The sequence below is a fragment of the Oryx dammah genome, unplaced genomic scaffold (assembly GCF_014754425.2).
Source record: "Oryx dammah isolate SB20612 unplaced genomic scaffold, SCBI_Odam_1.1 HiC_scaffold_10, whole genome shotgun sequence".
In the NCBI taxonomy this organism is placed as follows: Eukaryota; Metazoa; Chordata; class Mammalia; order Artiodactyla; family Bovidae; genus Oryx; species Oryx dammah.
The window spans coordinates 48812214-48827592 of NW_024070194.1; the positions used below are offsets into that span (position 1 = coordinate 48812214).

Sequence of the window (15379 nt, forward strand, 5' to 3'; positions counted from 1 at the left end):
ATTGTCACAAATAGTTTCTAGAAGAAAATTGTAGTGAATAAATAAAGATTTCAATACCAAAGTCTATGAAGTATATAAAATTAAAGAATAACATGCAGAAGTAGCCTTGTCTCTTAAGAAAAACATCTAGTACTTAAAACTTATCTATTACTAAGTACCTACTATTGACAATGACCCCATAGGTTGAAAATAATACAAACAACCACTTTAAACTAGAAATATAAAAGTGTCATATAATAACCAAGCTGGCAAGGCAAAGAATACAAACAGTTCACAGTTTATTACCTGTGTGTAACAGGTATCTAGCCCAGAGGCCAGCAGACTAATCCAGCTCCCCACCTGTATTTGTAAATAAAGTTTTATTGGAACACAGTAATGCCCATCTGTTAGCTTATTGGTAATAGTTAATTTTGTGCTATAGCTGCAGCTTCGTGAAAGTTGCAACTCAAGTCAAATAGCCTCCCATGCAAAGCCTATAATATTTACTACATGGCCCTTTACAGAAAAAGATTTTACCAAACCTTGATCTAGAACAAAGCTGAGGCTAGTTCTGTCTCCAAGAGCAAAAAGAACAGGTTCAGAAACTGTCAGCGACTTCAGCCTCCACCTCCTCCCACTCCCAGGGCGGGCTTTGTTCAGCCCTTTCCTGAGAAGACAGCTGGTGCCCGAGAAGCGTCTACAGAATCTGGGAGCAGTCATGTTTGCGCCACTCCTGGACTTTAGCGGGAAGAAAGTAATTTTTAAGATAGTGAAGCAGAGTTGAAGTCATGTTTTTACACACATTGATTTGCTTGTTTGTTGATAGTTGGTGGGATGCAAGAAACAGTCCTCACTGTCACTGGGAAATCGGTGAAAGAGGTGATGAAGCCGGACGATGACGAAACCTTTGCCAAGTTTTACCGCAGCGTGGACTCCTCTCTACCGAGAAGCCCTGTGGAGCTGGACGAGGATTTCGATGTCATTTTTGATCCTTATGCCCCCAAGTAAGTTATTTCAGTTCCCATTATTCACCCCTGGAGAATGGATCCCTTCACCAGCCTCTGCATAGCACTTTATTCTCTCACCGTTATCACCTTCTGCAATAGAATAGCCAGACTGACACCGACAGGGTCCTTGGCCTTCCCCAATCAATAGAAATTAAGCCAGACAGGAAATGCAAGCAAGGCTTTATTTGGGCCCCTGCTGCAGCAGGAGGAAGGAAGAACAAGTGACAGGTGCCCTTGCTGGCTCCCCGAGGTGGGGCAAGCATGTTCCTTATATGGGGTAAGGGAAAGGGGTGTGTCCAGGGTTTGGACCAGGAGGGTGGGTGGCTTAGGTAATTTACCCACCCCTTTGGTGGTGTTGAGTACAGGAGGTATGTGCAGTGCCCTGGTTTTGCTCCCAGCTCTTCAGAAATGGCAGTTGGGTTTTTTTGGTCTTTTTGTATTTTGTTGTCCATAATTTGCCCCAATTGCACATGCACGAAGTTATTTTTAGTCCCTTATAGTGTCTTCATATTCTGTTGCTAGAGAAGATATTTGTCCAGCTGTTATCACTGCAGCAAAAGTTCTCAAGTCCCAGGTCCCAGCTTGTCTCAGAATCACTATTCTCTAGAACTAGACACTGGAGTAGACAGAGCTTGCGTGCCCAGGACAGACGTCCTCTCTGCCAGAAAGCCTTGCATCCACACCATGTGCCTGGCCCATAAAAATAATGTGATGGGTTTTTCACATCACTCAACTATTGCTTTCAGACTTCATGAACGCTGGTTAACCAACATTTTTATGCCTCTCTTTCATTTGACGTGTCGAATTCTTACTCAACTTTGAAAACTAAAATCAATGAAATTTGCCATCATTGATAAGATCAATAGATCCGAGGGTTTTATCAGTGCTGTTCCAGGTCCCTCTTCACACAGAAATTTGGCTACACCACTAAAGAAAAGTGTTCATGGTGTTAGAATTCCTTTGATCTCAAATGCTGCAAAGAAAGGCAAGTCCAACCAGCTTCAGCAGAAGAGAAGTGTGGAGGGATTTACAGGTTCACTCCTTGAAAAGTGCAGGTGTGACCTCAGGTTCGGGGGGCTCAGAATAAGGTCTCTCTTGTGCCAGCTTCCCTCTCAGGCTGTCTCCACGTTAGATGGTCACCCCTCACTCCAGATTTATAGCCCAGCTGTGTGGCCACTCCTGTTCAGGCAGCCACCCTGCCCAGCAGTCCTAGGAGGAGCTCAGGTCTGCATGCAGCCCTGCAGCCATCATTGCGGCCAAGGGGATGGACGATGCTGATAGGCTAGTGGTGGTCTCTGAAGCTGGGATAGAGGGTGGGGCATGGAGGGAGGCAGTCCTCACAAAGGCAAATCCAGGACCACCTACCAGAAGCAGGGAGAGCGTGCTGGGTGGGCTTACCCCACAGCCATCCACATTTATCTGCTTCCCACCAATTTGTCAGAGAGCCTGTCTCTTCCAGAAGTCTGCAAGGTCATCATAAATGTTTTCTTAAGCTGTTCCTGATACCCATTCTGCATTTTTCAGTGTGTTCAGTTTTTTTTTTTTTCTCAATTTGCAATCTTAAGAAAATGAACAGTTTGCCACTCCCCACCTTTAATATTGGGTATTATTTGCATGCATGGTTATTGGACCATTTCTCAATTTCCTCCTCATCCAGATGTCATTGTTTAAATTGTTACATACAATTTGAACACTGATATATTGTGTTTACACACATACACAGATGATAATGTTATATATGAAAGAGGACCTCCAGGGACAGAGATCCATGCACTTGGATGTCAAAAGCAGCTAGAGTCTGCTGGGAAACTCTGTGACAGAGTGTACCCCCATCTTCATGTCTGGTGTTCGGCCCCAGAGAGTTGTGTGTGTGTGTGTGTGTGTGTGAGAGAGAGAGAGGGTCATAGTTAGTTTGGGGGCCTCTTTTTATTTCTATATACTCTTCAAAATAGTGCTTATTTTCCAAAGGGAGACAGTGGGTTGGGAGGAGAATAGTAATGGGAGAATTGGGAACTGAAAAACTGACATGGAGAGGAAGTTGAGTCTGCAGGAAAGAGGGTTAAATCGAGAAGCAATGCCTGACTAGTCTCAGAGGGCTTGCTAGAGAGCCCAGAGAAGGAAAGGCGGTTCTTTTCCAACAGGAAGTGATCAGGATGCTGCAGAGGAGAGGGGGTGATGATAACAGGGAAGGACTTCCACCCATCAACGCTGACCAGGAGTGGGGTGGGCTGCCCCAGAGGCGCCGGCTGTTCCTCCAGGTGAAATCCCAGAGGCGTCATGAGAACAGGGCTCCTAGGATTGGCTGGGATCTGGACCCAAATGGGCTTCAACCTTCCAAGATCCTCTGACTGTTGGTGGAGTGGCAGGAGGAGGAGGAGGAGCTGTAAGATTTATAATGCAGTCGAGAAATAAAACTGTGGAGCTGGATGCTCCAGGTCAGAGACCTGCAAACCCCTGAGCGTGGGTAAGACTGCAGCCCTGGGCCACAGCAGCTCTGCTCTGCCTCATAGGTTGACATCCTCAGTGGCTGAGCACAAGCGTGCCGTGCGGCCCAAGCGCCGGGTCCAGGCTTCCAAAAACCCCCTGAAGATGCTGGCCGCAAGGGAAGACCTCCTGCAGGAGTACACTGAGCAGAGACTGAACGTGGCCTTCGTGGAGTCAAAGCGGATGAAAGTCGAAAAGTGTGAGTTTGGGGCCCACCCCCAGCTGTGTGCTTGGGAACTGGGGGTGGGGGGGGCAGGTGACTCCATCTCTCATTTTCCTGCCCTGCAAAGGCCAGCCACGGTGCTCAGAGACACTCGTGAGAGACAAATGAGCACGTTTGCACACACGCATGGACACCTGCAGAAAATCTGCTTGGAAGGTGAAGGCTGCTCACAGAAACTCTTAAGTGTGGCCCATCTGTTCACATCAAGTAAAAGTGTTAGTCACTCGGTCATGACTCTCTGCGACCCCATCGGCTGGAGCCCACCAGGCTCCTCTGTCCATGGGGATTCTCCAGGCAAGCATACTGGAGTGGGGAGCCATTCCCTTCTCCAGAGGATCTTCTCGACCCAGGGATTGAACCCAGGTCTCCTGCATTGCAGGCAGATTCTTTACTGTCTGAGCCACCAGGGAAGCCCTCTGTTCATTTAAGTCTTTTTGAGTTTTCTTTCCAGAGGTTGGAGGAAAGGGAGGTTGGGCTTTGTAATTTAGTCCATTTCCAAACTTGGCAGTTCTCCACTCCATTTGATTCTAGAGGAAATTTGATCTCTCATGGGCAAGTGTCCCACATCCCTGCTTTGCCTAATACTAGATTTTACGCTGTTAAAGTACAAACCAGTGCTTTTCACATTGCTCTGGAGAGGACCTCGGGCTCCTTGAAGTTGGGATGTGGGTTGAGAGGAGTGGTGGGAGTGGGCAGTAGGGGTAGGGCGATGATGAAAGTGAGGAGCAGTCCCCAGGCTTTGTTCCCATTTCAGGCTCAGCCATCAGCTTTCCCCTGCCCAGCCACATGGGGGTCCAGTTCTGAAACAGTGGTTGTCCTGCATGCATAATCTTGCGGGTCTGAATATTCTTGCTATCGTTTTTATTTTCCTATAGCACTCATAAACCTACTTACCAGATTTGTTTTTTATTTTTAGAAATAGAATATTTAGATGAGGTGGTTGAGTCTTTTCATTATAATTGTTTTACTAAATACATACATTTCAAACTCTCTGAGCCATATGAATTGTGAAGTGGTGGTATATTTCTTCGGTGTTAGAACTTCATCCCAGCGAAGTAATTTTCCGAGTTTCTCTCTAGCGTGCACATATTTTTTAAAACAAAGAACTGGAGAAATAAAGGTTTATTGTCACAGATTCTGTGTACTTTAATTCTGCCTCCACTTTTCGGGGGCATATGTACATTTGTTGGTTCACACTGATAACCTAGCATCTTATTACAATCTTAAATCTGAGAGCAAAGGATCCCAAGAGATCATCTAGTTGTTCACTCTGCCTCCAGGAAAAGATGAGAACTAAACCAAGCCTTACAGAGTGCCTGCTTTTCTGCATATAAAGACTGGATGGGAGTTACCCAACAGTCCCCCTCAGGAAAGCATTTTCAACATCTGAACCCTGTTAGGAATTATAACGGCTTTAGTGGAATTGCAGCAAATGAGTCCAGCTCCTAATTTTATACTGAGGTTGTTGGTCCACACCCATTTCTTATCTCTCTGCATGGATAGGGTGACACCTGTCAACAAGCATTTATATTTTCAATCCTGTGTTTAATTCCTAACAGAGCTTCACAGAGCTCATCAGACAAGAGTATGTTTTCCCCCTCAGGACTATAGCTTGAAAAGAAAAGAGCAGTGATTGTTATACATGATCACTGAGTATGAACCTTGTCTTTTCTCCCCAATGTCTCACTGCCCTGTGCTCTCTTTCATCCTTCAATCTTCCCAGTGTCCGCCAACTCCAGCTTCTCAGAAGTCACCCTGGCGGGGTTAGCCAGCAAAGAAAACTTTAGCAACGTCAGCCTGCGGAGCGTCAACCTGACGGAACAGAATTCTAACAACAGCGCAGTGCCCTACAAGAAGCTGATGCTGCTGCAGGTTAAAGGTATTGAGAGCCAAGAGGATGACACGCGACCCCAGTTTTTGTCTGGAGGCCTGAGGTCCCCCCACTTGCCTGACAGGAGGAGGGAACACATGCTCTGGAGAGCCCACTGGGCGCTACTGCATCTAACCCCAGCTTTGCAAAATCTCACGAGGTGGGAAGCATTCAGTCTCTGAGCTTGGTGACGGGCCCCAGGTCCCCACAGCTGCTGAGCAGCAGAGCTGACTTGTGACCCTGGTCCATCTGATCCCAGAACCCCAGCTCTCCCTGCTGTGCCCCTTCCTGTGACCCTGGCCACACACTGCCTATGGTCACCAGATGCCCCCGCGGCCATCAGAGTGTTCGCCCCACTCTGTCGTCCTCACTGGGGTCAGCTGGAGTCAGGGAGCCAGAGGGAGAGATGGGTGTTCTTGGAGAAGGGAATGAGGGAGCGCAGAAGGGTGGCCAACACCCTCCCTCCCCCACTCTTTACCAAGGAGCCTTCCCCCACAACCAGAGGGCTCTGGGCTGCCCTGCACTGATTAGCTGCCTCCCAGTAGCACTGCTGTATTGGAGAAGGAACTGGCAACCCACTCCAGTGTTCTTGCCTGGAGAATCCCAGGGACGGGGGAGCCTGGTGGGCTGCCGTCTGTGGGGTCGCACAGAGTCGGACACGACTGAAGGGACTTAGCAGCAGCAGCAGCACTGCTGTAGATTCAGGCTCAAGACAAGGAGGGCGTATCCTTTGCTTTTCTGGCAGTTTCCAGTTTGTGTCTGCACAACCACTGTCCTTTGTAGCATATTTAAAAGACCAGTGACAAGTGCAGACCCCCGCCTCCGTTCCCATGTTGTAGCGCTGGGACGGCACTATTGGTGTGACTGTGGGAAGATGGAAACCATTTAGGAGAAGGTGTTGGAAGCTACACAAGGCAGGGCTTCCCTCTAAGCTGGTTCCTCTGTAGTCTCAGGGTTTCCGAGGACCAAGAGGTTCTCTGAAGGGCGCTCTGATTGCCTGGCCCACAGAGGCTGTTAAGTGTAGGAGGTGGGCTGAGTGGAGAGAGACTGGGAGAGGGGAGACAGGGTGTTTGCCAGCATCCCTGGGGAGGGAGCCTTGATGGATCCCCACGCTGTAACAGGACACTGCTAGTGGTCCTGATGGTGACTCTTGGGACATGCCACCAGGGAGAGTCATCCTCGAGGCTGGGACCTAGGTCCCCCGGGTCACGGGAGCTCGGGTGAGCAGAGGAGACTGGTCATGAGGCAGAGTCAGGAGCAGGGCTGCTCTGGATGTAGGGTGCGTCCCCGGGGGACAGGGCTCCTCTCGGGGAGACGGTGACCTCTGCCCCGTGTTCAGGAAGAAGACACGTGCAGACGCGGCTGGTGGAGCCTCGCGCCTCCTCCCTCAACAGCGGGGACTGCTTCCTCCTGCTCTCCCCGCATCACTGCTTCCTGTGGGTCGGAGAGTTCGCCAACGTGATCGAGAAGGCGAAGGTCAGTGTCTAAGGAATGAGAGTAGCTTGGTTCTGCATCTCCTTTAGACACAGACAGGACATTCTTCCAGTGGCCAGACCCCTAGAAAGCTTCTCAAAGCCTCAGTGTCTCATTCATGTGAGAGGGGATAGTCTTCTTTCTTTTCCGGAAGGTCTCTGCAATGAGCCTCTCACTAAGTGCTTCAGGGAGATGTTTTCAAAGGAGTCTGACCTATGCCCCCAGGTTTTAAGTCCTGGTTCATCGTATCACTTCCAAGTTGTTTATCCCGGTGCTAATGAAGTTCCTTCTCTGATATACTGAGATTTTAATGGGAAAAGACCAGGAAATGGGAATTTTTTTTTGACTTACTGATTTTTAATTGACTTATAGTTGATTTACAATCTCAATTTCTGATTTACAGGGTTAATTTCTGCTGTAGAGCAAAGTAGTTCACTTATACATACATTCTTTTTCATATTGTTTTTCTTCCCAGGATATTGAGTATAGTTCCCTGTGCTCTACAATAGAACCTCAGTGTTTATCCGTCCTGTATATGCTAGCTGGCGTCTCTAATCCTAAACTCCTAGTCCAGCCCTCTCCCCCGACTCCTCCCCCTTGGCAACCACAAGACTGCTCTCTCTGTCTGTGAGTCTTTCTGTCTCATAGGTTCATTTCTGTCCTATTTTAGACCCCACATATGACATCATATGGTATTTGTCCTTCTCTTTCTGACTTCACTTAGTATGATCGTCTGTAGTTGCATCCATGTTGCTGCAAATTTTGTTTTTTTATGGCTGATTAGTAGAATGGGTGTTCTTAAAAGCATCATGGATGATCTGTTGAATTTAAGACTTAAGAACTGTTGCTCTAAAGAATGGATTCTCCCTAGTCCTTTAGTTACATTTTCTTGACTTTGTAGACAACCGCCAACCAGTGCCCCTGGCCCCGGTGGTCACGAGGTTTTCCTTTCAGACACGCACCGTTTCTCTTTTCTCATTTCAGCCTTAGCCCATCCACCACCTGGCCTTGGACTTGTCTGCCCAGGTAACTGTGTTCCTCTCTCTGTTTAGGCCTCAGAACTCGCGAGTTTAATTCAGACCAAGAGGGAACTTGGTTGTAGAGCAACTTATATCCAGACTGTTGAAGAAGGAATTAATACACACACACATGCAGCCAAAGACTTCTGGAAGCTTCTGGGCGGCCAAGCCAGTTACCAATGTAAGAGTTTACTGCATCTCAGAGAAGAAGACTGGCTACTTCTTCTCCTCTCCTCCTTCCTTCTTCCAAACCAGCCGCTCTCCAGTGGAAAACATAACATCCCCTTACTGTTCTTATCCCAAAGCCGCTGGAGACCCAAAGGAGGATGAGCTCTACGAAACGGCCATAATAGAAACCAACTGCATTTACCGTCTTATGGATGACAAACTCGTCCCTGATGATGACTACTGGGGGAAGATCCCAAAGTGCTCCCTTCTGCAGTCAAAAGAGGTATGGCGAGGGCTCTGCCTTGGCCCTGGGCTGCCCAGGAAAACAGACAGGAAGTGCCCGACAGACGCTAGCCAGGGTTAGTGCACATCACAGACCAGAGACATCTAGTTTGGGCTTTTTTGGCTGCACCTTGAAGCATGGGAGATCTTAAGTTCCCTAACCAGGGATTGAACCCACGGCCCCCGCAGTAGAAGAACGGCGTTCTTAACCACTGGACTCCCAGGGAAGTCCCCAGAAACATCTTTTTAAAGGCTACCAGTTTGTGATTTCCAATCATTACTGCCCTCTTAGACGCTAATTGTTGTTCATCCACTAAGCTGTGTCTGACTCTCTGTGACCCTGTGGACTGTAGCCTGCCAGGCTCCTCTGTCCATGGGATTTCCCAGGCAAGAACACTGGATCGGGTTGCCGTTTCCTCCTCCAGAGGATCTTCCCAACCCAGGGATTGAACCAATGTCTCTTAAATGCCCTGCACTGGCAGGCAGATTCTTTACCACTGCGCTACCTGGTTGCTAACATAGAGTTACAAATGTTGTTCTGAGGAGGCATGGGACATTGAAGGCTTTTCTGTTTGGGCCCAAACATAAGTATGACTAAGGCCTGTCTCTTGATTTTTATATAAACATTAAACATTTTTCAGCCCTTGAGTTTCATGAATCATAGGTGTATATATAATTGTTAGGTTTGCCAAGTAAACCCATAAATTTTTATTTCTCACATAAGTAAAGATTGATTAAATATAAATAATAAATGTTTTTATTGTTTTTTTCTGACAATATTTATTAAATATTTAATTTTATATGTAACATTTTATATATATGTGTTTGTGGGCTTCCCCAGTGGCTGAAAAGTAAAAGAATCCACCTGCCATGCAGGAGCCACAGGAGACATGGGTTCGATCCCTGGGTCAGGAAGATCCTCTAGAAGAGGGCATGGCAACCCACTCCAGTATTCTTGCCTGGAGAATCCCATGGACCGAGGAGCCTGGCGGCTGCAGTCCATAAGGTCACAAAGAATCAAACGTGACTGAAGCAAATGAGCACACATGCATACGTGTGTGTGTGTGCATGTGTGCATGTGCATGTGTGTGTGTGAGTATATATATCCAGGACCATTAAGTATCTGAATGTTGAGAAGGAAGTGGAAGACACAACAGGACTTTACATTTCATTGGGTAGAAAAGTGTTAGAAAGAATGTCATCCAAAGCTAAACTGATTGTCTCATGTGAACGGGCATTTAAAGGGAGAAACGCTGTCACAGAAAAAGAAGTAATCAGGAATAATTTTAATGATAAGGTGAAACTGAGTCTAGTTTGCTTAGTAATTCTACTTAGTTTGCTTAGCAATAATAATTCTATTCTTAAGTAGAATCTGGATTGCTGGAAATGAAAAAAAGTGAAAGTTGCTCAGTTGTGTCAGCGTACTGGAGTGGGTAGCCGTTCCCTTCTCCAGAGGATCTTCCCAACCCAGGGATTGAACCCAGGTCTCCCACACTGCAGGTGGATTCTTTTACCAGCTGAGCCACCACGGAAGCCCAAGAATACTGGAGTGGGTAGCCTGTCCCTTCTCCGGGGAATCTTCCTGATCTAAGAATTGAACCGGGGTCTCCTGTATTGCAGGCAGGAGACTTTACATTCTTTACCAACTGAGCTATCAGGGAAGGTTGAAAATGAAGACAGGAATTATTCTAGGAAAAAAGCATAGAACCAGCAACAGGCATGGAAATAAGAAATAGCATTGTGTTCATGTATTCATTCAGCAAACCCTAGTGAGCCCAACTGCAGATGTAAGTACAGGTTTGTCTCTGCCCTTGAGGGTCTCGGAATTGTACTGGGCAGAGTCCTGTACAATCACTGGGTCCTCAGTGCCGTGTGAGGTTGCCTGTATAAGTTAAATGAGTGAATGACAAGGGAGGGGAGGGAGTCAGGGGGATGGAGGAAGACATACTTAAATAGCTCTTATGCCTCAGAAGTGCTACATGGCCTGAGCCTTCAGAGGAGGGGTTAGCTTGGGCACTTAGGTCAACAAGACAGAAATCACACCCACAGAGTGGAGGCCGGCTTGGCAGGATGGCGTTAGCTGCCAGGTCTCTCTGTGTCTGTACTGAATGCTCCATTAGGATTTAAATCATCGCCTGTCTGGCTCACTGTCACTAGAGACCCTGGTTCAACTAGTACTTGTCCTTGGAGTTAACGGATGTTTCTGTGCCACTTCCCCAGGTACTGGTGTTTGATTTTGGGAGTGAAGTTTACGTGTGGCATGGAAAAGAAGTCACATTAGCACAACGGAAAATCGCCTTTCAGCTGGCAAAGCACTTGTGGAATGGAACCTTTGACTATGAGAATTGTGACATCAACCCGCTGGATCCTGGGGAATGCAACCCCCTCATTCCCAGGTACTGCCAGGCCCTCGACCATGTCCCCCCGCCACTGCAGTGATTAACCATCGCCTTTCTGGGGTTTTACTTTTCATAAATGATCACAATGCACTACCATGATTATTCACAAAAGGAACGGCGCTTTAGCTTTTCCCTAACAAATACAGAAGTATGGATGGAGAGGCCGTCTGGATGGTGTTCCTGTTGTATTTCATTTCTTGAAGTAAATCGGTGCCACCTGCAGCATTCAGGTGCTGCTGTGCCAGACTAATAGCAGTTGTTTAAACAAATGGCTTGCTCATCTGAAAAGCTTGCCAAGTCCTGGAATCCAGCCATGGATCTGAAGCTGGGGAAACCATGCCTCTCTGTCTGGCTTCACACCTCCCCAGCTTAGCCCTTGAATTCCAGGATCCACTGTTTATTTAGATGAGGTTTTTGCCCTTTTTAGGGGAGGGAGGACGTGGTATTGAAGTAATGAATGTAGTTATTTCCTACAGTCTACTGGGCTTTTTAAAGTCATTTTGGCAAATCGGCCAAAGATGCACAAAACTCTCAGAAAGATGATCTTGAGAAAAAAAAATCTTATCTCCAAAGGATCAGTGTTTTTTATTTCATAACTATCACATGCCACATAATACGTTTGAAATTGATGCATGTTTTCCATTGAACTTATATACAGATTTCAACCGTCCTACCCAGTTTCCTGTTTTAAAATCAAATTCTTGATTTTATTATTCATTGTCATTATAGAAAAAAATTCAAAATGATGTCAGTGTAGGTGAAAAGTTTTCAAATCCTTTTTAAGCACATTTAACAAAATTAGTACTGAAACAACTAGTTTTTTTAAGAACTAAAGCTAAGACTAAAAGGAATATTTTACTTGCTGCTGCTGCTAAGTCACCTCGGTCGTGTCTGACTCTGTGCGACCCCATAGACGGCAGCCCATCAGGCTCCCCCGTCCCTAGGATTCTCCAGGCAAGAACACTGGAATGGGTTGCCAATTCCTTCTCCAATGCATCAAAGTGAAAAGGGAAAGTGAAGTCGCTCAGTCGTGTCCGACTCTTAGCGACCCCATGGACTGCAGCCCACCAGGCTCCTCCGTCCATAACTTGCTATAGTAAAAGAAAAAAATACCAAAGCATAAAATCTGTCTGACGGACAGTTCGGTCATGACATCATCTGAGATCTGAAAATATGGAGGAGTGGGCATCTTGCCTGCTGGCTCTCGGCACCTCTGAGACCAGAAGCACTGAGGGAGCTCTGAAAACAATGCACGGTGGGCCCAGCGCAGGAGATGTGCTTTAGATTTAGGTGGGTGGGGCCTGTGTGTCAGCATGTCTTAAAAGCTCCCCAGGGATTTTAAGGTGCAGCCAAAGTAGAGCACCCAGCCCTTCTTAACAGACAGGAGACCGAAACCACTGAGGAGTCATGACTTCACGCAGCTCAGACCCACGCATCAGGACAGAGGGGAGGGTCACCAGCTTCACGCCTCACACTAGACCTGCGGCTGGCCGTGCTCCCTGGCTTCACAGTATCCAAGATGAATTTCTAAGCTGAGACCAAAGTGCTTGTTCTGTAAGCACCTCAGAAAGTCTGCAGAGTGGAATTTATATAAAAGACAGTCACTCAGCTATTTTCTGTTAAGGACCATAGTCTTCAAGGTAGTCCTGAATTTCCCACAGTTGCAGATATTTGGTTCCTGAAGTCCTACCAGAGTCCGAAGTGGAAATGTTTGCATACAGTGCCTCATCCTTTTGGGTCCCTTTGAAAACAGGCAGCCCCTTGCTGTGCCTCAGCTGTGATGCCAGAAACTGTGGTCTGGACCAAACAGGACGTGATAAAGCAGGGGCCACCACAGGGCCCAGGAGGCACTGCCCATCCATCTGAGGGACCCAGTTCACAAGCCAAGGCTGATTAGAAAGGATAAGAAACACCCTCACCTTCTTCTTAGGGCTCACCCTCTTCTGCACATCTTTTCTCAGCTCTCCCTATTTCTAAGTTAGCTGTGTTCCAAGCTCAGCGCTGGATTCTGAGATCCCGAGACAGTACGGACCTCCTGACTGGGCTGGGCAGCTTCCTTTCTCTTTTCATTGTGTTCTGCTCAGCTGCTTCCCATCCAGTGACCTAGACATAAATGTGCACAAATTCGCTCTGTGATCTATGAGGGTATGTTCTTTTAGGGAACAGAGGAGAATTTGTTCCTGGAGACTGGAAATCTCCATGTGACATGACTTAAAAAGAGAACTCAGGGTGAACAAAGATCCCTCCATCTATTCATGGACTTGAAGGAAATATGCTGAGGCCCTTTGGATGACCGTGGGCAGAGTAAAGCAGGCAAGAGTGACACGCCTGTGACTCCTGCCTTTGCTGAACTCCCAGACTAGCCCGTTGCCCTCGGGGACCCCGACATGAGGATTTGCTGGAATGCAAGGCAAGTCCAGTCCTGAGGTGGATCACGTCACATTCAGGCACATCAACGCCAAGGAAACAAAACCATGCAAGGCTTCAGGCTAAAATAAGAAAATGTCATTTATCGGATCACATCAGTGAAAACAAACCATCCATTCTGTATACTGTTTACGTATTTGGTTTTCTCACTAGCCTTGTGTGCTGGGTTTGGACTTCTTAATTTCAACGTGACTTATTTAATCTTGGCTCTTTTCCCATCCACTCCTCCCACCCCACCCCCACCCTGCAGGAAAGGACAGGGGCGGCCCGACTGGGCAATATTTGGGAGACTTACAGAACACAATGAGACGATCTTGTTCAAAGAGAAATTCCTTGATTGGACGGAACTGAAGAGACCTAACGAGAAGAACGCCAGCGAACTCGCGCAGCACAAGGTATTGAGGATGATCAAGCCCCAGAGCTCAGAGCTCGGTTTGAGTCCATGCCAAAGGGGCTTGGGTGCCAAAAGCCCTCCTGGGGTTTGCTAGCAGAACAGCAGACCGGTTTCCAGTTACATTCTGACTCCAGGAGGTGAAAATAGCCGTGTTTCCACATCCAGGTTTATAGGTGTTGCATTCACAGTCGTGGCCTGTGTCCCCTAAATGCACCCTTTCCTGAAATGCACTGGACAGCCTGAACGCCATCCTCTGAGGCTGTCCCATCACCAGGGAAGCAGTGATGCTATAGCTGCGGATGCAGAGGCAGCTGAGCCAGCATGTCTGCCTTCCCTCCTAGGACGATGCCCGGGCAGAGGTCAAGCCTTACGACGTGACGCGGATGGTGCCGGTGCCACAGACGGCGGCCGGCACCGTGCTGGATGGGGTCAACGTGGGCCGAGGCTATGGGCTGGTGGAAGGGGACGACCGGAGGCAGTTTGAGATCGCCAGCGTCTCGGTGGACGTCTGGCACATCCTGGAGTTCGACTACAGCAGGCTCCCCAAGCAGAGCATCGGGCAGTTCCACGAGGGCGATGCCTACGTGGTCAAGTGGAAGTTCATCGTGAGCACTGCAGGTCAGTGAGCACTTCTGTGTCCTCCTAGCCCCACCATGGGCATCGTGGCCGCCAGATCCAGACTGAGTGCGTGTCTGTCCCCAGCCGCCGGTGCAAGGGCCAGTCTAGTCATTCCTCATGAGAACCTTGGGAATAGATTCCTAACACCCCAGCGCGGCTAGCATCCCTGGTGCTTCCCTCTAGTCGCCTGGCATGGTAAATCCCGGCCGCCCTCACCCCCTCCCCTGCCCCATCCCCAAAGGTCTTCCAAAAAGCAGTGATTTGCCCTTGCATGACATTAGTATTTACCCCGTGATTGGATGCTGCCGAAATGGAAGGAACACACGGCCGATGGTACAGAACTGAAACCAAATGGTGTCGTCACAGTCGATCCATGCACAGAAAGGTTTACTCAGACTGAAAGAAGTATTTCCTCTAAGGCTGAGGGTCCTAACAGTGCTCTATGGATCTGGCAGGGTAAATACATGGTCCCATCTCCCCACAGACCCCACAGTGCTGTGCTCTCCACGTGGCAAAAGAACAAAACTCTCCATGGTGTGCTTTGCACTAGGGGCAATGAGGGCGGAGAGCGGTGGATCGGGGAGAAATCATCCCTTTTTCTTGCCAAGAAGTCACAAGTCAAGTGATCCAGTGTCCCGCATTGCTACGCATTTAGAGACAGTTTATGTCACAAGTTGGTGATTCCGAGTTTCACTTACCAAGGGAATTTAGTCACCTCCTCCTGGCCCCCTCACCATCTGGGTGTGGCTGCCCCGCCGGGCACAGGGCGGAGGCCACTGCTGGCTTTCAAACACTGACTTAGAACCATTTGGTTTCTTACCTAATTTATCCACTATTCTATTAATCAACAGGTGGCATTTACTGAGCACCTGCTCTATAAAGAGGACACTTTTAAAATTTTATATTATTGAAGTATAGTTGGTCGACAGTGTTGTGTTAATTTCTGCTGTACAGCAGAATGATTCAAGTATATATATACACACACACACACACATATATCCTTTTTCATTCTTTTCCATTATGGTTCATCACAGGA

The 15379-nt window shown here is 47.9% G+C and overlaps 1 protein-coding gene across 1 annotated transcript in view; it reads left to right on the forward strand.

The window, feature by feature from the left end:
• Window positions 1–15379, forward strand: part of SVIL (supervillin) — a 185943-nt gene that overhangs the window by 151635 nt on the left and 18929 nt on the right. The window contains 9 exon segments of the mRNA XM_040248038.1: window positions 806–983; window positions 3497–3669; window positions 5417–5572; window positions 6903–7039; window positions 8089–8236; window positions 8361–8506; window positions 10726–10901; window positions 13582–13726; window positions 14067–14343. Coding sequence (XP_040103972.1) covers window positions 806–983; window positions 3497–3669; window positions 5417–5572; window positions 6903–7039; window positions 8089–8236; window positions 8361–8506; window positions 10726–10901; window positions 13582–13726; window positions 14067–14343 — 1536 coding nt within the window.